Genomic DNA, 25,637 nt, shown 5'->3' on the forward strand with positions numbered 1-25,637 from the left:
CTCTGCCTACTTGTGCTCTCTAATAAATAAATAAAATCTTAAAAAAAAAAAATACATGTCCTTATTATACACTTTACAGAATTCATTTTTCAGTGAGCCAAAAAAAAAAAAAATCCATTTGTTGAAAAGTTAAATGTTAGGCTTAAAATAACTACCTTCAGTTAAATTCCAATTTTTTTAGTCCCTAAAAATTGGGCCAATTAACTCAATAAAACTCAATGCATATATTTTTTACTGAGAACAATATTAAAATGTTCAAAAACAATGTTAACTTTTGTAGGATTTTTATGCAAGTGGAGTCTTTTCACAAAAATCTTATGAACATATCATATCTTGCAATAAATATTCCTTTCAACCCCTTGAGGCAATAAATGTAAGTTTTCCTTTATAAACAACATATATACACATATATATCTAAGGAATGGCCTACACCTTATTAAATCACTTTATTTTCTAAACACGACAGAAATGTCAAGAACCTTATCTCCCTACAAGTTATGCACCTTAAGCAAAAAAGCAACAAAATGTGCCAAGATAAATACTTTATCTCCAAAAATAAATAATAGGCCATTTAACTCAGTTTTAAACTTGGCTTCTATAAATCCAGTAAAATCTAACATTGCCTTAGTAGATAAAAGGGAAGATACAGGAGGAACAGGTAGGAAAATACAGCAAAAAACAAAAAAACAAAACAAAAACCCAACAACAACAAAACCCCTGTAAAATTAGTGAAAATAAGCTGCCACAAATGAAAAACTTTCATCTTCCATGGAATTCATTTAATTGTAATGAATCCTATTTAAGATTAAAATAGTAATACAGCTCTTCTGATCTCAAGTTCTTGTTGTATAAGGGAGGGAGAGGCAGATAGACAGGAATGAATGTTTCCATTCTGATAGGAACCATTTCCTTATTTGGGTTTACAGCACACTCTGACCTCTTTCAACAAGTCAAAGGTCCGAGTCACACGTGTACCTCCAAATATCAGCATTACTAACTCATTCTGTACTGCCCTGGCTGGTATGTGAAAGGGTCAAGGGAAGTAAAAAGAGGCCAAGAATAGTCCGTGAAGAACTAATAAAATTAGCCAAGATAGACATTGGATTTCTAGATTAAGTTTACATACGTGTGTCTTAGAAAAGAAAGGGAAAGGCCAGACATATACTAAATCAAATCCGTGAGCTGTGAAGCACCTCAACCAGAACTCTGCTGGGAGTCATTCCGGGATACATTATATATCCACACATCTTGCAGTAAATCCACTAGGCTTCATTATGCATATGATACTCCCATTGCCCAGGGAGCACCAGGCATACAGGCACATATCTACTTTTTGAATTGAACTTAATCTCTCATCCATAAATTTATCTAAATTATTCTTAAATCTATTTATAATTTGCATCCTGTAATACTTAGCACAGTATGTTTTTATCTTCCTTAATAAAAAGTGCTTCCCTGTTCTTTAACTAGTGATAGATGATTTGATGATAAAATCACATTCACCTTACCGTTCATGACAGTGTAAGGTTCTGGCAGTATCTTAACAATTATCATTTACTTAGCACCAGTAATGAACTTTGTTATATATTTTCATAGAGATCATCTCATCCTCACAATCTATAACTAGTTATCATCTCTATTTTATAGAGGCAGAAATTCAGTTTGTATAAATTTACCTAGTATTCAACAGCTAGTGCATACAGAGGCAGGATTCATAAGATATCTGTCTGGCTCTAAAACTTGTGCACAAGCCACTTAATGCTACCCTGCCTCCCTGAATTCACCCATTCCAGACTGGCATCAACTCCCTCACTGAATCTCTTCAACTACTTAAGAACTAAAAATTCCTGAGTTTCTACCACGTGCAAGTCAGTGTGAGAGATACAAAGAAATGGATTACAATCCTGGAATCCCAGAAGATCATTTTAAGTAAGCAGCTACATGGAAACTGATGGGATCACTGTCAGCTGAAGTAGAAAAAAAAAGTCTTTATGGAGGTGAGATCTGAATTGGTCCCTGAAGAACACAGCCTCTTAAAATCACCTTCCTGGGCCATTTGCCCACTTACGGGTTTCTTCAGGGTTGGTTAAGACATGCACGAGTAAAGTTTTTATGTGAGTTTAGAACAGAAAAGAATTTCCATTTTGTTTCTAATACTTCCACTAATTAGTCCAATAATTTTTTTTAAAGATTTTGTTTACTTGACACAGAGAGATACCACAAGTAGGCAGAGAGGCAAGCAAAGAGAGAGGTAGAAGCAGGCTCCCTGCTGAGCAGAGAGCCCAATGCGGGGCTCGATCCCAGGACCCTGAGATCATGACCTGAGCCAAAGACAGAGGCTCAACTCACTGAGCCACCCAGGCACCCCAATACGGTAATTTTTTTTAAGCTTTTGAGGTAACAGCTGTTGCTTAGGGTATCTTTAAAGAGCCAATGCAATCATTTCTTAGTAGTATTTGATTGTGAATTCAAAAGAGGAGGAAGAAACATACAATTACACCTTGCATTAATGGGTATCTGGACAAAAAGAGGCCTTCCTGGGGCCTCAGCCGTCTACATGGCACCAGTAAAAGGGTAAAGGGAAAAAAGAGAATAAGCACAAGAGAACAGGGCACCTAATCTCATTTCACCAAAAAAGTAAGGAAAGTGCCTCCTGGAGTCCCAGCTAGAAGAAAGATAGGCTGAATGAACTTAACAGCAGGGCTCTCACCCCCCAACAACAGATTCTTCCTATTCTGTTCTGAGCTCCTCCTGTAATGTATACTTGATAGCTTCTGATACACTATTTAACTATAAACTTGGTCAAATCTAACTCTCCATAATATTTATAAAAATATTTCAAAAGCTTACACAAAATTTTGATTCCAATCAGAGTGCATTTATTGCATTGGTCCCTCCAAAGGTACCGGTTCATCACTACTTTATTTTCTAGTTATCAAGCCCAACTCCTACATCCATAACTGAAAAAAAAAAATCCATTTAACTCCTTGGTTACTTAAGTTTTGTACGTCTCGCATAAAATCTTTTGAAAGTATTCCTTCTTTAAGTTCAAAATAATGAGGTTAGTTAGTTCTGAATTATCTATAAATTTTGCTTTCTCAAAATCAGGAATGATTTCTCCATGCTGACAACCTTCTCCCCTCCCCACAAAAACTATTGAGTCTATTCTTTAAAAGGAATCAAACAGGGCCAAGACACAAGAAAACGGGGCACCTCGGTGGCTCAGTTGGTTAAGTATTCAACTTGATTTCAGCTCAGGTCATGATCTCAGCGTCCCGGGAGGGAGCGCCTAGCAGAGCTGGGCATGGGAGTCTGCTTGTCCCCCTCTCTCTGCCCTTCCTCCTGCACATGTGTGCACGCTCTTTTTCTCTCTCTCTTAAATAAATAGACAAATCTTAAAAAAAAAAAAGAAAAAAAAGACACAAGAATAAAAGGTACATCTCTTATAACTCAAATGAAAATGAGTAAGTCAGATAAAAAAAAAAAAGCTAGAAGGTAAGTAGATAGACTCAAGAGGCCACCTATTAACTTTTGTGCTGCCACAGAGAAGACAAATGCAGTAATGTGTTTTATACATATTAAATGCAGTAACTGTTTCTAAAATAATCTGTTTCTGGGGTTGCCAAGTTGTCCAGCAAAAAAGGTAAGGAGAGCCACCTATTATAAAAATGTTTCATTAAAAATTGCCTACTAGAATGTAAAAGTCTAGGGAATGATCACAATTGATCAGAAAATTGCCCAAAGACTTCCGAATAACAGCTCTACCTGGTACTAGTCTCAGTACTACAACATGTTAAGTCTTTTACTTTACAGAGTTATGAAAAATAAATATATTACTGTATATCATCAGTTTATAAACAAGGAAAGAAATATAAGATTACATAGCCTGGAATAAGAGGCAGAGCAGTAATTCTTATGCAAGATATTAACTATGATCACCTTTGGATGATGGGACTGCAGGTAAAACCCATGCCTTCACTATGGAGAGGTATGTTTATTATGCTTCAATTTGGGGGTTTGATTTTTTTCTTTTAATTAAAAAAAGGATAGTTAGGTATATGAAGTTGGAGAAATATTCCCAGATTTCATTTGCTTGTTGGAAAAAATTAAGAGCTGTATATTCTGCTGAGTTGGCAGAAATAACTGTTGGATGCTTCTGAATAGAGTAGTAATTACTTACTCAGAAGTTCCATTTTTGTATCATTTATAAACAAGCCTATAAACCTTGGCAATCTAAAATTTGTATTTGGTTGCAAGATTTTTTATTCCTATCTCAAAACACAATACAGATTTTTTCAGAAGTTATACTTCACCTTAAAATAATTCCTCTAAAAAGTCACAGGAAATGATGATTCATGGTGTATCTTTTCCTGGAATGAAGAACTGAACTACACCTCTCTTCTCCTCCATACGCAAAGAATCAGTAGAAAGTTATACAGTACATGCGAACCTGATCTAAGACTTGTCACGAGACTTCTATAAACTCATTATTCCATAAGGTAACCAGGAGACCTATTTCACAGTACATTTACAACACATGCAATATACTTGGACTCTGAACTCTGCAGCAGCTGATTAAATAACAAGACTACCCCTTTCTCAGCTGTCTTGGCACAGCTTCATTAAGTTTAGCAAGCATCAAACTCCCAAAATGCCATAAATAACTTCCCTTTGTGAGCTGGAGTAACAGTACTAAAATTTCCCAGAAGTAAGGATGCTATCTAAGGATACTACCTAAAAATCTGTTCTACAAGTTGACTTCAGACCACCATTGTTACTATTACGGATGTTATGTTAGGGTGAGAATGTTAAGTTTTTTAACTCTTCCAATACACTGTGGACAAAATTAAGTATATCATTTAGCTCCAGAGTTAAACATTCATCCTTACTCTGATACTATTTTCTCTAAGATTAATTTCATAACCATTTTATCTTTAAATCCGTATAGCACAAAAAACAGAATCAAACTAAATTCTAATTTCCCCATTAGTAGATCTATAGAAAAATCTATGTTTGAACTATGGTTAAATATTAATGTTTAACTGACTAGGTATCTTATTTATTTTTTTAAAAGATTTTATTTATTTATTTGACACACAGAGACACTGAAAGAGGGAACACAAGCAGGAGGAGTAGGAGAGGGAGAAGCAGAGCAGGCATCCTGAAGCAGGACCCTGGGATCATGACCTGAGCTGAAGGCAGATGCTTAATGACTGAGCCACCCAGGCAGCCCTAGGTATTTTATTTTATTTTTAAAGATTTTATTTATTTATTTGACAGAGATCACAAGTAGGCAGAGAGGCAGGCAGAGAGAGAGAGAGGGAGAAGTAGGCCTCCCGCTGAGCAGAAAGCCCAATGCGGGGCTCGATCCCAGGACCCTGGGATCACGACCTGAGCCGAAGGCAGAGGCTTTAACCCACTGAGCCACCCAGGAGCCCTGGTATTTTATTTTAGAGGTTACATTAATACACTGGAATGTCAGACAATAATGCTAGTATTTTATTCTTTTCAACCAAACACTTCACATTTGAAGGCATAATTATTTTATTCCATTCCTAAATCAAGCCCCAGATTTGATATCTCTATCAAAGAAGAGACCTACTATCACAATTCCTAAAAGCCTATTATTTCTGAACACTTGTTTTTAAATAACATGACAGAAATAATTTTTATAAAAAGTTTGATACCATAATGTTAGATCATAAATTCCAGAACTAGACCTGACAATCTGACACAGTATCTCTCAATCTGCTACATCTAGCCATTTCATTTTCCAATTCAGTTTTAACAATTAATTCTTGAACCAACTATGAAACATTTGGGAACACGTTCTAATTCTGGGCCACTAACCCACATATTTTTTTAGATGTCATCTGGTGAGTATCATTGCCTTTATTTCTGGAAAGATTTACCAGTCCATTCATAGCCATTTCCTTTTCTTTCAAATTAATTTTTCTTACACATGAATAAATTAGATAGTTCCAGTATTAATTCCAATAGTTCATTTTATCAGAATCTCATAACCTATATGACTATTTTCTAAAGTCAAGATTCGAATAAAATCCATTTTCCTTATGTAGGAAAAGATCACTCTAGTTACAAAAAAAACTTCTCTCACTCCTCTTCACTAACTAGAGGATCAAACAGAAGCTCTGCAATGTAAACCGCCCTTCCTTCAGGTAGTGACTCAAAATACTAGATAAATACAGAAATGCCCCAAACAACTTAGCCCAATAGCCCACAGGGGTAGCTACCTATAGAGACCCAAGAAGAGGGAGCACCTGAGAAGTTAAAACACTAACCATCAATATATATTACTTAACAGTTTCAGTGACGATCTTCTTACCTCATCCTTGGTATAAGGATAATTAAATAATGCATCTGCTTAAACACCTGTGTAAGATGTTTAAGAAAATAGTTCTCTATGGTTAAGAAGAGATATAATGCCTTTTTCTTTTTCACATGTCCAGACCCTAGCAGACTACTCAGCAAATAAATGACAGACATTTAGTAAGTACTTACTAAGCAAAACTGAAGCACTTGTTTCTAACAATAATTACAGCTTTGTAATGAATGGGTACATATTGGAACAAAGTGCGGGAATTAATTACTGGAGTGTTGGCTATACCTACCAGAGATGGGTAGTAACAGCCCTGAAAGAGTGCCTCCAATGCTACCATAGATTTAATATAACAGGGACAGGTTTTTCAAAAGATGCCTCCTATTGCTTCCTCTTTAGTGAAAAAACTTCTAAATTTCCCAACATCCTTTGCAGCTAAGTGTGGTCTTATGACTAGGTTCTTGCCAATGAGATGTAAATGGAAGTCTTGTACAGCACTTTCAAAAAGGTTACTTGAAGGAAGGTGAATTGGCTGGAAGGAACACCTACCTCCTATTCCATTTTTTTGTGTGTGTGCCTTCCAGACAACAACTTAGGACATGATGAATGGAAATTCAGCAGCTATCCCACATGCTGAGGTAACCCTGATAACGGAAAGTAAGCACTAGGATACCGAGTCATAATAACACTAGCACTGGACCACTTAGAGCCACAATTTTTATGCAAGAGAAGTAACTTTTATGTAAGCCAGTTTTTGAGTTTTCTTTTATGCTCTCTGAATCTAATAAGACTATTTGATAGACAGCATTTAGAATTTCAAAATATATGTCTGAAATGGCAACTAGGTCCATGATTTCCAAGTTGAAGAGGATGAATCACTCCTCACTGTCCCCAAGACCTAAGACCACAAAAGCATCAAATACATTATTATTAAACCTACTGTGGGATAAAGGGCTTTGAAATCCAGAATCTTATTCTGATATAAATACTTTACAAAAAGGAATAAAGTCACTGGAAATGGTGAGGGTTTCCAAGCTACAGTAGCAACAATAAGGTCAATGGCATGGATAGCTTTATAACTGAATAGCAAAACAAAAACAAGAAGACCCTAATTAAATGTACAGAAAGGCTAAGGGTGAAGCCACTGAATTTGGAACCCCAGATTTTAGTTCTAGGTAATTTCAGGAACACCATTTCACATACTAAGAACTCGGTTCACCATTAAAAGGAGGGACATGATTAAATCATTTCTAAGGAATTTCCAGCTCTAATTCTCTAACACTTTAGCATATTAACATTAAATTAAAAGAAAACCCAAAAATGTATTAAGTCCTAGAAAAATCCCTCAAATAAAAAGGCAACTACATCTTCTCTAGATACTAAAGCAATGCTATCTTCCATTTATCAGTAAAAATATGTTTTGTCTCTACTGACTAGAATTCATCAGGATATTTTTGTGCCTGCTCTTCCGGCTACCTAATATGTGTTTATCCCAAACTCAACTGTCTAACCCTTAGTTACCGCTTTTCGATCTTAGCATATATGTCTCATCTTCATTGAAGCTGGTCCTGACCCCTAAAGAAGGTTCCACCAGCTATTTTATTGAACATATGATTTTTGGTAACTTCACAGGACTTTTCACAACTTTCCATTTATGTAATTACTTGTATTCTCTTTTTCAACGTCTGTCTCTCCCTCTATAATGAAACCTCCAGATGGGAAGAAATATATCTAGGTTCCTCCCTCCCCACTGTTTTATGTCCAGTCCTGGTACAATGCCTAACACACAGATAAAATTCATTTATGTATTTGTTATATGAAGAAACAAACAAACAAATGAATAAATGAGGCAGGCATCAAGAATTGAAGAGATCATATGAGAAATGTTTACCCACTTACCTCATTAAACACAGGATACATGACTGCATAAAGGGGCATAGAAACCATGGAAGTGGTCTCAGCTTCATTCTTCATCTCTTCCATTGTCATCCTCATTCAAAAGCCAACTACAGTAGAAAAAGCAGTGCTAAAATGCAGAGGAATCTTCATTCACTACAGTGTTTCTTCTCTTTTTTGTGATAAAATAGGGCACAAAATATATACTGACCTGGTTAAAAGGAAAGAAAGAACAGAAATTTACTCTATTAAGGGAAAAGTACAAACACCAATAACTTTCTTTGCCAGTATCTCTATCTTATGAACAGCTGATGTGTTAATATATCTTGCTTGTAAGGATACTCCTGATCAGTAACACATCTCTTTTCCTCCTCAGACTCAAGAATTTGCCCTTACAATTAATTTTCCCTCACTAGGTACTAATTCACAGAGCTGTGATTCACGAACCCACTCATCTTTAACTGAGAGTGCTCCCTGAAGCACCATGGGATAATGATGCATCTAATTCCAACATACATGCAATCAAAAAAGTTAATACAAGAAATTATCAACAAAGTAGAATTATAGCACTTATATATAACATAAAACTGTAACTATGAAATACATAGAGCATAAATGTTTATGGAGAACTTCATTAAGAATTAGGAAAAAAGAATTAAAGGTGTTTAGAGTAAAATCTTTTTGCTAATAGTTCACTGATTTTGCCACCTAAAAATAACAAAAACATAGCCAACCACCAGAAATTTAAGACAAATCTTTAAAAAACTGGGAAAAGTCTATCAAATGTGGTCTATTTGGGGATAAAATGTTATTTAATTTTGCCAGTGGTATTTCTGCATCTTTGTCCAAATCTCACACAAAAACGAAGTAGAGGGGCGCCTGGGTGGCTCAGTGGGTTAAAGCCTCTGCCTTCAGCTCAGGCTCAGGTCATGACCCCAGGGTCCTGGGATCGAGCCCCACATCGGGTTCTCTGCTCCACAGGGAGCCTGCTTCCCCCTCTCACTGTCTACCTGCCTATCTGCCTACTTGTGATCTCTGTCTGTCAAATAAATAAATAAAATCTTAAAAAAAAAAAAAAGCAGAAAGATCCATAGACACTGATAATTTGGCATTAAAATACTGAGAATTCAACAATATGAGAGAAATTTGGCCTTGAATAGTTAGTTGAGGAAGTTTTTTTTTTTTTTTTTAAGAGAAAGCAACTGTATTTATTTCCTTTGCTAGGCTAAAAAATGAGCCTAATTATAAAGTGAGAGAGTAATATTAGTGACATATCTGTATTTCAAACAATGTATATTGGTATACATATTTTAAAAACATCAATTTTTATTAACTTCTACCATTTATAAAGCATTTTCAGATGATAAAACATTTTTCACATGCTTTTAGTCCTCAAAATTACATTAACTGTTATTCTAACCTTACAGAAAGCAGGTTCTGAGATGATAAATGATTTGACCAAGAACACATATGCAGAGGCCCAAGACTTGATCCTAATACTCTCAATCCAGACCTAGTAAGTCCGCATTAAAAAAGAAGAAAAAACAACTAAGTCTGAAGTAGAGACAAAGAACCTCAGCTCATCTACCCAAGAAAATACCCAGAAGTTATTAACTCACTGAATACATTTATGTTTAGCCCCTACTCTGTAGAAGATGCAGTGGAGGGGTGATTAAGATGTGGTCCTAATCATTAAAACTTATCTGGGCTGGACTGTGGAAGACCTGAGCAGTTTGAAAGATACAATCAAAGGTCTGAGTATGCAGAGCTTCAAAAAGCTCTAATAACCTGTCCCATGTGAGAACTGCTTACCATCCTTCCATAATCCTTACCAGTTAAGGGGAAAAGGACACCTATGGAAACCATTTAGTCCCATTTCTGGTAGTTCTAAATATGGAAAGTTTTTTGTTTTGGGGGTCAAGCTGCTCATTAACCTCACAGAACCAAGTCAATAAATAAAAATAAGGCCAATTCCTAAGTTTATTCTATAGGGTATTAGAAAACCATTACCTGATCAGATCATTTATTTAAGCAGACTGCTTTGGTCATACTGTTAAGGATAAAATGGAGGAACATAAACTGAGGGCAGGGGAAACTTAAGAGACCTAGTATAGTTATACAAAAGACCCACTGGACCTAAGCAAGTAGCAAGAGGAAGAAGGTAAGTATCAATTGTGAATCTGCTGTATCTATTTAACTACTTAATTGGCCATTTGGTAATCTACTTTTCCACTTTAGAAATAAATTATGAAGATTTTTTCACAGTAAACTTGGAACAAAAAAAAAGAAGCTGAAATGCAGGGACAGTGGTCAAAATGAAATGATGGATACTGGATGCACAGTATAGACAGTAATTGAAGGCATCAGTATCAATGGAAAAAAATAAGCGAGAAATAGAACAGGGCTGACACCAGAACTTGACGAGCCATCTCATGGGGTAACAGAAAAAAAAAATCATTCGTTTATTTAACAAATATTTATGCATTACCTATACAGAATTAGGCCTAGGACTAGCTATGGAGCAGTGAACAATACAAGACAGTCTCTGGCCTCATGGAGCTTGTAATATGAAAGGAAAGCCAGAAAATGAACAATTGTCAGTACATACAAGAGAGAAGTGCAGATGCTATACTGCTATGGGAGAATTGGGTGACAGAACCAGCATCACAGAAACCAGGTGTTTCAAAGAGAAGGTCGTCCAGAGTTTTAAATGCTCCTGAGCATAGACAATAACTTTTAAAAAGTTACGGGATTTCTTGATGAGGTCATGTATAATGCTCACAGAGTAATGTCACTTATATACCAGGGGACAGAACTACCTACCTGCAGGAACTGAGACAGTAAGGTGGTGAGAGAGGTGATTTCAATAAAAATGGGGTGAATTCCTAAAGTAGGCTCAACTGGATTATTTTTGTCTTTTATTCTTTTAAACATGTATGTATCCCTGCATATATAAAGGCAGACAGAGTGAAGGGATCCTTAAAAGTAGCTAGAGTCACTCAGAATCCTGCTGGCACCTACCTATCTAACCCACGAAACCTGTTCAAATACTTAATTTTTATCTTTTGTAAATCGTGGCATTGAAATTTCTTTTAATTGAATCAATAGTACTGTCCCATGTCAGGAGTTTCACTTAAGATATTTATGATTCAAATTTAGAAAAACCAAACACATACATATATTTCTTGCCTCTAAAACTAACTTACAGTACTAGTAGCTACTATGTCATCAAAAAGAAAGTGTTAATGGGGTGCCTGGGTGGCTCAGTCGGTTAAGCATCTGCCTTGGGCTCAGGTCATGATCTTGGAATCCTGGGATCAGCCCTGCATCAGGCTTCCTACTCAGCGAGGACTCTGCTTCTCTTTCTCTTTTTCTCTCTCTCTGCCCCGCCCCACTGCTCGTTCTCTCTCTCAAATAAAGTCTTAAAAAAAAAAAAAAATAAGTATGGTAACAATATTTATTTTTTTAAAGATTTTATTTTTTTATCTGACAGATAATAAAGACTTTATTTATTTATCTGACAAAGATCACTAGTAGGCAGAGAGGCAGGCAGAGAGAGGGGGAAGCAGGCTCCCCACTGAGCAGAGAGCCTCACTTGGGCTTGATTCCAGGACCCCGGGGATCATGACCCGAGCAGAAGGCAGAGGCCCCAACCCACTAAGCCACCCAGCTGCCTCATATTATAGCAATATTATGAGCTAAATAGGTGTCTGTCTTACATCACATTTATCTACCTTTTAATACTGTTTCTATGGAAAATGTTTAAAGAACCAAGTTACAACTGAACTTCTCAGAACACACATTCACAAAACTGGGGCCACTCATAATTTCATCAATGTTTACATGAGATTAAAAAATCAACAATTTCAATAAGGCTTTTTTAAATATGCCAATTTTAGTTCAAGTTGAAATATGCTGTCATTTCTTCTATATGCTTCTTTATTTGAAATGGTTCAATAGACAACCTACAATTACTCCAAGCAACAAGGAGCCTGTCAACCTGAAGAGCAAGGGTCAACTGAACTGAGCAAGAGCCTGAGGCCCTACCCCTTTGAGGTTTCTTCCTTTCACCACGGGTGTCACCACAGGCCCAGGGCAGGTGGGCAGCACATGACCAGTTTCAACTCCCTAAGGGATACTGGTTTCTGAGGTAAGCGCTCATTGTTCATGCAAAGCCAACTGAACCCCTAATCCCGAATCTGGAAAGGCCTTAAAAAGTCACCTCATCTACCATGCAGTACAACAGAAACCACAGTCCAAAAAATGACTTGCCATGGTTATAACTGCTAAATAATAATAAATAAAAATATAATGTGGGTATAGTGGCAACAAGAGAAGAACTTAGTTTCCCATTTCCAATGTGTTGCATTAGGAAAAAAAAAAAAAGTTTTCATTTCAAAGTAAACTCTGTTTCCCAAGGAGTTAGCATCACAACATTTTTAAAAAACCAAAATCACAGATGTCAGTAACTTAAGACAAAATGTATACTTTTAAGCACACTTTACTTCAAAAACACCTCTGTATATGGTAATACCATACAAATAGAATGAGCAACCAATTCATTTATACTTTCCCCCTTATTTCCCTGAATGTTCAAAACAGCAATACTAATTTCTGACACAAAATGCTTAAGTATTAAACACTTCCTGCACTTAAGACAATTACTATTTGTTTAAAGTGAAGGGAAAACAGGGGCGCCTGGGTGGCTCAGTGGGTTAAAGCCTCTGCCTTCGGTTCAGTTCATGATCCCAGGGTCCTGGGATAGAGCCCTGCATCAGGCTCTCTGCTTGACAGGGAGCCTGCTTCCCTTCCTCTCTCTCTGCCTGCCTATCTGCCTACTTGTGATCTCTGTCAAATAAATAAAATAAAAATCTTTAAAAAACAAACCTTTTAAAAAAATAAAGTGAAGGGAAAACAAAAACAGGTTCTTGGGCATTCTTCTGTCCTGACCTGCCCAAAGAACCAACAGAAGTCTGTTCATTTAAAGAACTATACTCAAATATATCTTATGGATCAGAATCAGCATTTCCTGTGAGAGCCTCATTTTAATCCATCTGGGCAGGAGATAATTCTAGAACTAAAGTTATTTACTCAAATATAAGGAGGGGATAAGCAAAGTCCTTGGTACTGAAATATGCATTTCTTGGGGAGAAAAAGAAGGCTCCTAAATAAATTCTACCGTTAAGACATCTGTAGGCAGGTGTAATTGTCTTGTTTTTCTTCAGAGTCAAATCCAAAACTTAGTCCTCTCACCTGGTCTTAAATTCTTATAATTCCTTTAATCTCTTTCCTTGAAGAGGGAAAGAACAATTGATTGATTTTGATTAGACCCCCAACCTATTCATGAACATTTAGCTAACAGAAGTTTATTCATTCTGGCAGTAAGCAGAATTCACGTTTATGCCAACATCTGTATTTCTTTTTCCCAAGAGAGACATCAGTCAGTGTAGAAGGTACACAGCAGACAATAAATGTTTGTTAAATGAACAAATTAATGAGATAAGAGATGGGCAATTTTTAAGCCGAATCAGTCTTGCTAATACTTTCCAACTATCAAGCCTAGCAAAATAAAACACAGAAAGCTAATTAATTCTATTAACAAAGTCTAATTTACCAGTCACATTTACCAGATTTTACTACTTCTTGCTATCCCAAGCTCTTCCTAGTATGGTAAGCTAAGAGAATATTAGCATCAGATGACTGCAACTAAAATCAGAATTCCAACAGAAATATACATGAAAACCAAATGAAACTAAAGAAAATAAAATAATCACAGATTATACATGCTAATGTCTTTTATTAGGGCTGCTACAGTATCTTTTAGATCCTGGGACAAAATTGGCATGTAATTTAACAGTTCACAAAATTCTCAAAGTCCAAGAATTTCCAACATAGGTTAGCCCTGCCTTATACATAAGCAAGATCCAAAAAGTTATCCAGCTTTCAGCATAAAGCAAAACTTTCTCTATGGGAAAGCAGGCAGGAGTAGTGTAGTTTCCAAATGGATGACCTAAGCCATCACAATCACTTAGGTCCTTATTAAAAACATTCCCAAGATGACTCGATCAAAATCTCCAAGATAGGGTCCTCGAAGCTATATTTTTAGCAGACAACCCTGACGATTCTCATGAATAGGACAAGCTGGAAACCAATGGTAGGGAAAGAACAATGCCTAGAGAGTCAGAAAATCTATCTGCCAAGGCCAGGCTCAAGGATTTGAGTAAAACGAAGTACCTGAGACAGGGGTTCTTTTGGTTCTAATTTTGTGGAAGTTTCCCTTAATCACTGGCCTTGTTTTCCGAACAGAAACAAAGAGGGAATAAAAGTCTATTACTTTAAAGACTCTGGTATTCTAAAATTTCAGTGATAAGAAAATGTTATTACTGTGATCTACTACAGGTTCAAAAGACCTCATGGGAAACTAAAAAAAAAAAAAAATTTTTTTATCAGATCACAAAAACTATTTATGAATTCTAGTAGAAAGAGCCCACCCAATAGTTGGCTGATTCAAGGTTTCAAATACCTGACACACTCTGCGTTCTCTCAAGCACGTCAGATCGTGAATCATACCCATCAGCCTCGTAGAGAAACTAAATTTATTCTAAGGCTTTGTAGCTCAGTCTGGCCATTTAGCACAGCTGAAAAGGTGAGCCTTTGATGATCACAACCTACCTTATAGGGTCTTCTCACCTCAAAATGTAGCCACTTTTACAAGAGACAAAATACTTTGAGAAAGCTAGGAAAAAGGGAGGCAGAGGAATAGGGCTGAGTAGATCCCACTTAGCCCAAAATAAGCTTAAGACCTTCAAGATATACCTACATCTATCTCCTTCCTCTGCAAATTATATTTCCTATAATCAAGGTCTTCCATATGTAGCTTTCTTTTTTAATAAGGGTATGTGGAACTCAACCTCCCTGAGCATGCACTAGAACTAGTTCAGTTTTTACAGAATTTTGCATTTAGGGACATCTAGAAACAATTCCTTCTTAATGGTTCAGTGTAACATAGGACACTCTGTCACCATATTGTTTACATATATCAAAATTTTTTCTAGACATCTTCAAGATATCAGTGGAGAATATGCGCACAGCTACGGAAGAAAAGCCTAAGTATTAGCTCTGAAAACAAGGGCTCAATGCATACTGTCATTATAAACCATCTTATCTCTGAGCAAGGCACTTCACCTCTCCATGCTTTAGTTTCTTTTTTAAAATGAACAAAAACCAAGCTGCATACTTGTAAAAGATTAGGTGATTTCTAAATCAAACCATAAAACCTCTATATTAAATACCTGTAATTTACTAAACACTGTGTTTTTGCACTTTTAAATAACTATTCAAAGAAAGCACACATGCCACTATGAACTATCACTTCACTGAAAGGTATAACCTCTCAATCAAATTTTTAAAGGCACCTCTTTGTTATAACACAATTTCCAAGTATCTGACACCACTAATGGTTAAAAGACTCCAGCTACGGTTTGTTAAAAAACAGGATAAAAAAGATAAAAGTCTTCAGTATCTCTGTAAACATGATTGGCCAAACAAGCATTTGCTAAGCTGTTAATTAAGAATTAAGTTTCTAACTAAAACATCATCTGAAAGCTAAGATGTCTTTGAAAACAGGTAAGACTGGCAAATTAAAACATAATGACCCATAAAGGAAAAATGCAAAATGTAAAAGTGCTCTAAATTTAACTCCATTCTTTTATCTCTCTTTGTTAATCCCCATATGTCTGTCACAGATAAGTGTTTCTTTACTAATAAGCAGACTTGGTTCTAAACATAAAATTACAAATCAGTCACTTAAAACTTAATGATTTTTTCTGTGGAGAAATAAGATTCTAAGAAACACTTCAAAATCCACAATGTTACCTACAAGAAAGTAGGAATAGGACTGTTTCTACTATACTTAGCTAACATTAATAGCACTGTCATTAGAGAGGTGAGTAATAAGCATAGTGATTCGAGAACCAGAGTTGCCTAGATTCAATCCCTGATCTACCACTTACTATATGGTGTGACCTGCGGTAAGTTATCTAACTTCTCTGTGCCAGTCTTCTCACCTGTGAAATGAGAATAAGTCTCTCTCTCCTAAGGCTGATGTGATGATTCATCAAGTTATTACAGATAAAGTGTTCAGAACAGTGCATGGCACACAATAATTATTCAATATTAGCTATTACAACTACATTTTAACCGAAGGTGAAATTTCAGATCTCTTTCTAGAAATCAGGTCTCCTGTACAATCGTCTAGCCAGGGAAATCAAGGATGCCTGAAAGCCAGATAAAGAAAGGTAAGTGATTTTAAGCCTCTTTAAAACAGTGGAACTGCTGTTTTCAAACAAAATCTTTTATCAAAGAGAGATAAAACACACTCAACTGTTCATCTGTCCAATAAATGGATGAAGTAAGTAGTTTACCAACCTCTAGCCCCTCCTTCTCATAGCTCTTTAGCAACTCTCTCTCCACAGCTGGAAAACTACTGCTCTAGGACAATCAGGACACAAGCATAATAATAATAATAAAAAAAAAAAAAAAAAAAAAAGGCATTATGAAGAGTAAAGGGGAATGAATGATCCCAAAAGTAAGGTTAAGTGCTGGCAAAAGCCTTTCTGGGCCCAGATTTTTCTATAACTCAGTTCTATGTCTCAATCTCTCACCAATAAATTTACCCTTACTCTTGTCATATGCCTATGCACTTAAGAAACTTAAACGTTAAGACCCTAAAATTTTAAAGTGAAAATAGCCATTATATATTATTTCATCCAATCTCCAAATTTTACAACTTAGAAATGTCCACAGAAATTCACATTAAGAAACCGAACAGAACGGTGATACAGATTTTAAACAAATACGCTACAAAGCTACTATAGCCTATTGTTCAGCACATGTTACTAGTCCACCAAATTAACTACTTCTAGACTAACCTGCCCTGACCTTTACATCATCCATGGGTCAATCTGCTTACAGCCAACCCCCAAATTCCACATGGAGTGTTTGAAGACTGAAGCCAGCAAGAGTGGGGGTCTGATTTAAGGTGGTACCAAGCAGTACAAATTCGTGGATTTTCAATTTGGTGCTGATGAGACCTTTGACTCACTCACCTTAAAAGTTAACTGCATCGTGTCAGTGTATGCATTTGCATATTTTGGATAGCACAGTTTCTTGTGGGGATGTGGGAGTATTATTTCTTAGTAGAGAAATCTATAAAGTGGACAAGAATTAATTTTTCTACACACAGATTGGACAGTACAGAGCACTAAGTATGCTCTCAAATTTGAAACAGGGACCTGAGTTTCAATTTTTGCTCAGCTGGGCATTATCATTTAAATTATTCATCTCTCTTTCTATACTGAGAAATTAATGAAAATACTGGAGTGTTCACCTTACATGGTATTAAGAGTACTAAAGAGTACATGGTTATTAAGAATAAGTGTTCATCTTACACCTTACATGGTTATTACATACGAAGCGGTTAATACAGTGGCTGACACGCAATAAGCATTTAATTCATATTGTTACATTTTATTTATTTATTTTAAATATTTTATTTATTTGACAGAGGGACAGTGCCCACACACAAGCAGGGGGAGCAGGGGGAGGAGAAGTAGACTCCCTGATGAGCAGGAAGCCCAACACAGGGCTGGATCCCAGGATGCTGAGATCATGACCTGAGCTGTAAGTAGACACTTAACTGACCGAGCCACCCAGATGCCCCAGTCACTGACATTTTAGACAGAATTCTATGAACCTGACAGCAAAAGGACTGAAACTAGGGTGAGGCCAAACAGACCACTCAGAGCACAAAACTTGGCTGACTTGCATGACACAGAGTAAGTGCCTCCTTAAATTTTGTACCCTAGGCCCCTCATTTACCTCACACTAGTCCACAGAGGCACAGCACATACACAATGACAACCTCTTATTGGTATCCCAACATCAGAAAGGTCATTTACATAGCATATTTTAAAAATAATTTTCTCCTCCATTTGCCAAAATGGAGGCATAAAATACTTGGATCACCAGAAAAAAGTTACATATCATCCAAAGCAAGCTACATAGTCTTAGAATACTTAAAAGAATTTAACCATCAAGCCTATGTTAAAATTACTTTTTATTCTCTTCATGTGAACAAATCAACTTTAATAGAGAAAACTGGCCCAGAGGCAGACTGGGTAGCAGACTGAAAATAAAGATGCAATCAAAGACCTCAAGATAATTCGTAAAAGGGCATAACCTATAGGATAATAAAGAGCTGACAACAAAACCAAAGGGCTCATTATCTCCAAATTACCTAATAGGAAATGGGAATAATAAAAGTAGCAACAACTGGCTTCCAAGATATTTCTGCACAAATAATTCAGGAGAAAATAGTGCATCTCTTTGGTTGTGACAATCTTCCATTTTTTCCTATTCCAATGCCTAAATTTTTGTTAAAATCCTAGTCTGAACAAAATTAAAATGAAAACATTTGTTGTAGGGCAGGAAACAAATTCAACCCCTTGAATATGTGCATCTTTTGTTATAAGTTCTTAACCTAGCGGCTCATTAATCAAATAATGTTCAACTGAGTAGCCATTAGGTATCTGAGGTGTATCTTTCCATTTTCCTTTTTACCGGTATTTGTGATCTCCTGTTTTAAATATGATACAAAAGCTTTTCTCTAAAATCCCTTAGAAATACAACTAAACTTAAACCTTCATACTGTTTCTGTGTTCTCTATGCTTGAAGGTACAATTTAAGGAGACTGTACCACATGGGTTAGGCCCACCTGCTCTGTATCACTGACAATCTTAGATTCCATTTATCTTAACGACTCTTAATTGTCTAAGGTCCTCTACCAAATGCAAAGTGTATTTTCTTTACCTTACCTTACAAAATTTCTTTGCACCAATACACTGCCACAAGGCACTCAAATGTTGATAAAACTGTGAGCTCCAGATAAATTCACTGGGTCATTTGTTTAAAACTAGGTGCTAATACGGACAAGGTTTTATCTTGACGATGGCATTTAACTTCATTTTTAGCTGCGCATCTCAAATACAAATGCTATTAGTCACACACACACACAAAATAAGGGTATCTGCTTGTATATGTATTTCCTCTTGTAGCCTTCCTTTCAAAACTGTAATTATTTTTAAGGAGGCACACCAACATTAAGATAGGACCTGAGAAATCTAGAGTTTTGACAACACTGCCAGAATGCCAATTTTATTATGGATAAAGCATACATTATTTCTGAATAAGAGACTACAGCAAAATTCAAAGATTCTGGAATTAAATTAATTAAACCTTACAACACTGTGAACTGGTATAGGCAGGAGTTGCATCCTAAAGGCCAGGTCTGACTCCTCTACCATTCCCAACTGGCTTTGTGGTAGAAACCTCATATTAAGTCTGAGACGAGAGAAGGGGTGTACCATCTTAGGGTTTTGTCATTCCTTAACTCCAATTCCCACTGGAGTTCCAGTTCATCCTGAAGACAGAATGGCTGAACGAGGCAGGAAGGCATGTTTTAGTACCAGAGACCCTATGGTAAGCTAGAGAAACTTTTTTTTTTTCCTTTTCTATTAGCTCTGACCCAAAATTAACAAATGAGCAGATACATGCATCACTTAATATGCAATAAAAGGGGGGGGGTAAAAGAGGTTAAAAAAGATAAAAAGAAAAAAAAACTAGAAAAAATATATATTAGAAAGGCTAACTGCCCATGTAACAATCTTCCCATCCCCTTCCCCTTCTACCCACTAAATGATAAACGCGTTAAAGAGAAGCTTTATTCCTTTCTCTATTTCCTAGTAGATAGTGCAGTACTCTGCATAGTCAGTCGAAGTCAGCAAGTGTTAGGCGGAGATGTGGTGATGGAAAGTCAGAAAGAGTCCATGCCCTTGAGGGCGATGCAGTGTTGCCGACAAGAGGAACAATAAAGAAATACAACATGTCAAGCTGCCACTTTGCATAACTCCTCAAGCACACCTGCCTCATATTACACATATACTTACCATACACAAGCTCAACACACAAGCTTAACACTTCTTGAAGAAATAAAAAAAGAGAACTATTGAAATCCAGATGATCATAATTCCATTCCACGCGCATAAGCCCCAGAATGGAAGATAGGACAGACATGGCTATGCTATTCCTCCTGTCAGATTTGGAGACACAGTATCCTCTCACTATGAACAGGTCACCACATTATTATTCCTGTGTTATACATATTACTTTTCCAACATGGCTCTGAATAACAAGTCAAATGCTTCACCTACTACTCAAAGGAGAAGTAATTCTACCCCAGTGCTAAAGAAAACCGGCTGGAAGTTAAGTTAGTCTCCAACGTGCTAAATCCCTAAAAGACTTTTTCAAGTAAATTTGAATGTAAGAAATTTTTGCCTGCCATACTGGCCTCAGCATCTAGTATAAAAGTTCTCTGTAACTGCAACTTTAAATCTAACTGCCCTCCCATAGAGCTCAACCAGTACACCATTTTTATGGCAATGATTCTAAATACAGTCCCTTGAGTGAAGCAGCCTGGATTCAAATTCTAATTCCAAGCAATTACTGGTTGTATAACCTTGGGCAAGTTGCTTAACCTCTCTGTACTTTGATTTCTCCCATTTAAATTGGGGATAATAGTGCCTCTACTCCTAGGACTGTTGCTAGGATTATATGACATCATGTGGCTTAGTATGATGCCCAGCACTGAGTTACTGCTCAATAAATGCTAGCTACCAGATTATATCCCAGCTTATTCTAAATATTTAGGTTAATTTCACACATAATATATGCTCAATAAATATTTGACAAATGAATAAACCAAAGTATTATTAAGCAATCTATACTTACTTCTAGTAAACTTATTTCCAAGGGACTGGCCTGAGTAAACTGAGTCACTACCATTTAATACACTGTACTGCCGTTACTCAATACATCATAAGCTTGCTGATAAAATCCTCTTTTTCTTTTCTTTTAAATAGCAACAATTAACGGATTCCAAGCAACTACAGAAAGTAGATTTTTTTTTTTAAAGATTTTATTCATTTATTTGAGAGATCAAGATAGCGAGAGACTACAGGCAGGGAGAAGAGGGAGAAGCAGGTTCCCTGCTGAGCAGGGAGCCCAATGTGGGGCTCGATCCTAGGAACACAGGACCATAACCTGAACTGAAGGCTGAGCCACCCTGGAGCCCTGAAAAGTATGATTAAGACTGAAGAGATTAAACTCACTTTTTGAGTAGTTAACAAAAAAAGAAAGTTTATTCAAACCAAAAATATAAGGGTAATTTTGAAAAGTAAGGTTGTGGGGCGCCTGGGTGGCTCAGTTAAGCCTCTGCCTTCGGCTCAGGTCATGATCTCAGGGTCCTGGGATCAAGCCCCATATCAGGCTCTCTGCTCAGCAGGGAGCCTGCTTCCCTTCTTCTCTCTCTGCCTACCTGTGATCTCTGTCAAATGAATAAATAAAATCTTTAAAAAAAAAAAAGTGAGAAAGAAAAATAAGACTGTAATACTACACTACATCAAAGATGCAATTAATTTTGTAGATAAAATTTAAAAACTGAATTTTTCATTTTCCTACAAAAATGGACCTTTCTGCAAATAAATTATTTCTAAATACTACAATAAAGTTGTTTTCATTGGTTACACTGTGTGTGCCCCCCAAAAATCAGTATCTAAGACTGCCACTTTCTATACATTCCAAATGAAGTAATATATACCAAAAAATTCATACTTACTTCTAAATCTCCTTTACAGGAGATTATATATTTCATGGTAAATATTTACAGTTTATTTTACCATGAAATAAGCTGAAAACTTGAAGTAACATTACCTATTTTAATGACCCTGATAACCCAAAAACATTTCAGCTTTATTCTCCACATATTGGTTAAACTAGGTAAATATAAATTTCTTGGCTAAAAAAATACCATAAAAATTTTTTTAAAAAACATAAAAACAGACTTTAAAAAAAAAAGTAAGTTTAGGACTTATTAAAGACTTACATTTATTAATAAAACCTGGAAGCATTATCAAATTTTAAAGCCAAATACTAGCAATAATTTTTTTGACAATCTCTCTTAGGAATGGGAATTGGTAAATTCATGAAAGCATTTAAGGTTACAGCAACTCGGGAGCTGTTCAATTTATTCTATGCAATTATTATAGTACCACAAAGGATTATTGAATTTGTTTTTACAACCAAAGTCTAACACAAATTTATCCCTGAAAATGGGTTTGCATATTTTTAAAATAATGATCATTTAACTTTCATAAGTATCTAAGTTTAAAGCAAATAGGACCCAGTGAAATATGAAACTTTCCAAGAAGCTCAAAATATAAGCTCCTTTGAAACAAGCATGACTCCATTTTTACAAAGTCACCTTGTCTAAAGCAGATGATACTAAAAGTAAAATTCAAAAGAAGATACCGTGGTTAAAAAACAGAATGAAACAACAAAGAAAAAAGAAAAGCATGGATTCTGTTCAGGACAAAATGAGATCACATTAGGGAAGCACAGAATCCATTAAAAGTTTATTTCCTCCACATCTGTATTTTGTTATAATGAATGCTGCTTGCAAAAAGCAAGACAGAGATAAGGTCTCCAAAATGTTTTGTTATACACAAAGTTTGCTGTAACAGAAAATGACTCCTTTGTCATTTCCCTACAGAAAACAATCTCTCCTGCTTTTAGAAACCTCCAAAAAGAACAAACATCTTTCTACTATTTATATTATAAAACCTCTGTCGTAAGTCCTTTCATCTAAAGGTGGAAAGCAAATCTATTTTACTTATTTCTATACTTCTGTCCCTAGCAGAGTGCTGGAGGCACTGTGCATGAACGCACTCATTCAATCATTTACTCACTCATTCAGCAAGTATTTACTGAAAACTTACTTGTGCCAGATACTGCGTAAGTAGTAAGTGTGCCAGTCACATGACAAATGAGAGAGTCCTACCTAGGTAGCTTATAGTCTAGTGAGGGAGTCAGACATTTATCAAATAAGTAAAGAAATAATTAAGTTCCTATTGTGATGATGCTACAAAATGAAGGTGAAGATACACTGGGAACTTACTATAGTAAGTTCTAGTTTTAGGAAGAAGGGTCTAAGAAGGTCAGGTAAGGTTCCTCTGAGGAATGACATTAAAACTGAAATCTGCAAATTAACTATGTGTTTTGCCAGATTTAGGAAAGGGGGGGGGAGAACAGTCCCACAGGAGATGGAATATGTACAAAGGTTCCTAAGTCAGGAAGGAACTTATGTATGTAGTAACTGAAAGGTGCAGTAAATAAGAAAGGTTGGGAATAAGTACAGAGAGCTGGAAGGGAGGCAAAGGATGAACTGTCAGCATTAAAGAAAGAGTATGAGGGGAAGAGAATTTGAATATTTAAGTCATTTTAAGTCCTCTTCTCATATAAAATAAATTATTTTAGGAACCCAGTCTTTATTCTATAATAGTAATATCTATAACCAGAAGACCTGGCTTATACCTTAATCCCACCAATCACTAGTTTCATGACTTTACACTTAACTAATAAGAACTTCTTCGTTCTCTGTGTAAACAGGTACTCAATTATTTTACCTACTGGGAATGCAATGATAATACAGAGTCCTGTTCTCATGACCTTCTACCCTCAACAACAGATGTATATGGGAGACATCTTAAGTCCTGTAAGAGATGAAGTCCAAAAGTGACACAAGGCTCCTGCAAAACCAAAAATGAGAACAAATGTGGATACTGGTGAACTGCAAAATGTTATAAAAATACAAGTATACACAAAACTCTGGGAACCCTAAATTCTTCAATGTGCAGAGATCCAAAGTGACCACAGTACACCAGCATGTGACTGAAAGATGATAAATATAATAAAAACCTTACTCCATCACTGCAAATAGATGATATATCAAAACTATAACTAGCCTAAGAGATGAAGAGTAATGACAGAACTAAATCCAGGACAAAAACTAACACACACTGAACATGTACATTAAATTAATTTTACTTGTTTCCAAATTTTCCTGACTTTTAATTCAAAAGCTCATTCCACAACCTCATAGCTGCATTCCAAAAGTTAGAGAACTCCCTTGATACTTCCCCCAACAAAAAGGAAATGCCTACACTGCGACCTAGAAAACCCATTAATACTCTTGCTTTACTATCACTAACTCATGTTCAGTTTACTTACACTCTATGTAAACTACCATTTTCTCTTGTAATATAGCATAGAGCCAGTTATCCCCACATAATTTTGTTTAGGTGGTCTTTCTTCCTTGTGTATTGCATTACTCATGGCGCTATGTTACTCCAATACTTCCTACTTCATTCTGTAATATCGTATCTCTATTCTATGTTAAAGGTTATATTAATTTCCTTGGGACGCCTGGGTGCCTGTTAGTTAAGCAGCTGCCTTCAACTCAGGTCATGATCCCAGAGTTCTGGGATTGATCGAATCTGGCTCCTTGCTCAGCAGGAAGCCTGCTTCTCTCTCTGCCTCTGCCTACCACTCTGCTTGCTTGTGCCCTCTCTCTTTGACAAATAAATAAAAATAAAATCTTAAAAAAAAAAAAGGTTATATTAATTTCCAGACCATCTTAACTTCAATCATACAGGAACAATACACAATATATGATCCTAGAAAGCATTTTTGTATTCAAAAGTTAGACACTGTTAATATTCGCAGAATACTCAAAAAGCGGAGTATTTCAATGGTCAACTTACAACAGTAAACCAGGATTAACTGCTAGCTATCAGTAGATACTGAATTATTGCACATAAACATCACAGAAGAAACTCTGATGTCAAAAAACACACACCTAAAATTCGATTAAAGTTTTAGTAATATTCATGAGCTATAAATGGCCACACAAACAATTATAAAGGATAAGACCAGTACAAGGATACTGCTTCGTGCTCAATATAAAATATAAATGTCCAATTTTCCCATCCTTCAGTATAAATAGGATGAATTAAAAGTCATTTATAATGCTAGGAAAAATAAAATAAGTAAGCACTTGATGATTTTATACAGACATACACATACACTGGAGTCAAGATAATGAGGGGAAAAGTAAAGAGAAATCAACAAAAATGTGATGTTAATTCCAAGAAATGCAAGGTAACTTCTTTTCTAGTAAGGAGCACACTAAACTCTCTTGATGCTATTATTAATTAAAAAACGTATAAAGTGGGGCGCCTGGGTGGCTCAGTGGGTTAAAGCCTCTGCCTTCAGCTCAGGTCATGATCCCAGAGTCCTGGGATCGAGCCCCGCATCGGGCTCCCTGCTCGGCGGGGAGCCTGCTTCCTCCTCTCTCTGCCTGCCTCTCTGCCTACTTGTGATCTCTGTCTGTCAAATAAATAAATAAAATCTTTAAAAAAAAAAAAAAACCGTATAAAGTAAGTTTTGT

The 25,637-nt window shown here is 36.2% G+C and overlaps 1 protein-coding gene across 5 annotated transcripts in view; it reads right to left on the reverse strand.

Moving 5' to 3' along the window:
• The window catches only part of PDCD10 (programmed cell death 10), a 42,958-nt gene that overhangs the window by 16,080 nt on the left and 1,241 nt on the right, over window positions 1-25,637 (reverse strand). For 2 of the 5 annotated variants that reach the window (XM_032836103.1, XM_032836102.1), the window contains exon 2: window positions 8,240-8,346. In XM_032836103.1, coding sequence (XP_032691994.1) covers window positions 8,240-8,335 — 96 coding nt within the window. In that variant the 5' untranslated portion in view covers window positions 8,336-8,346. Of the gene's footprint in view, window positions 1-8,239; window positions 8,448-25,637 lie in introns of all 5 variants that reach the window. The other 3 variants (XM_032836101.1, XM_032836100.1, XM_032836098.1) reach the window with 2 other exon arrangements.

This window comes from Lontra canadensis, unplaced genomic scaffold (assembly GCF_010015895.1).
Source record: "Lontra canadensis isolate GAN:19392208 unplaced genomic scaffold, GSC_riverotter_1.0 scaffold90, whole genome shotgun sequence".
Classification (NCBI taxonomy): Eukaryota; Metazoa; Chordata; class Mammalia; order Carnivora; family Mustelidae; genus Lontra; species Lontra canadensis.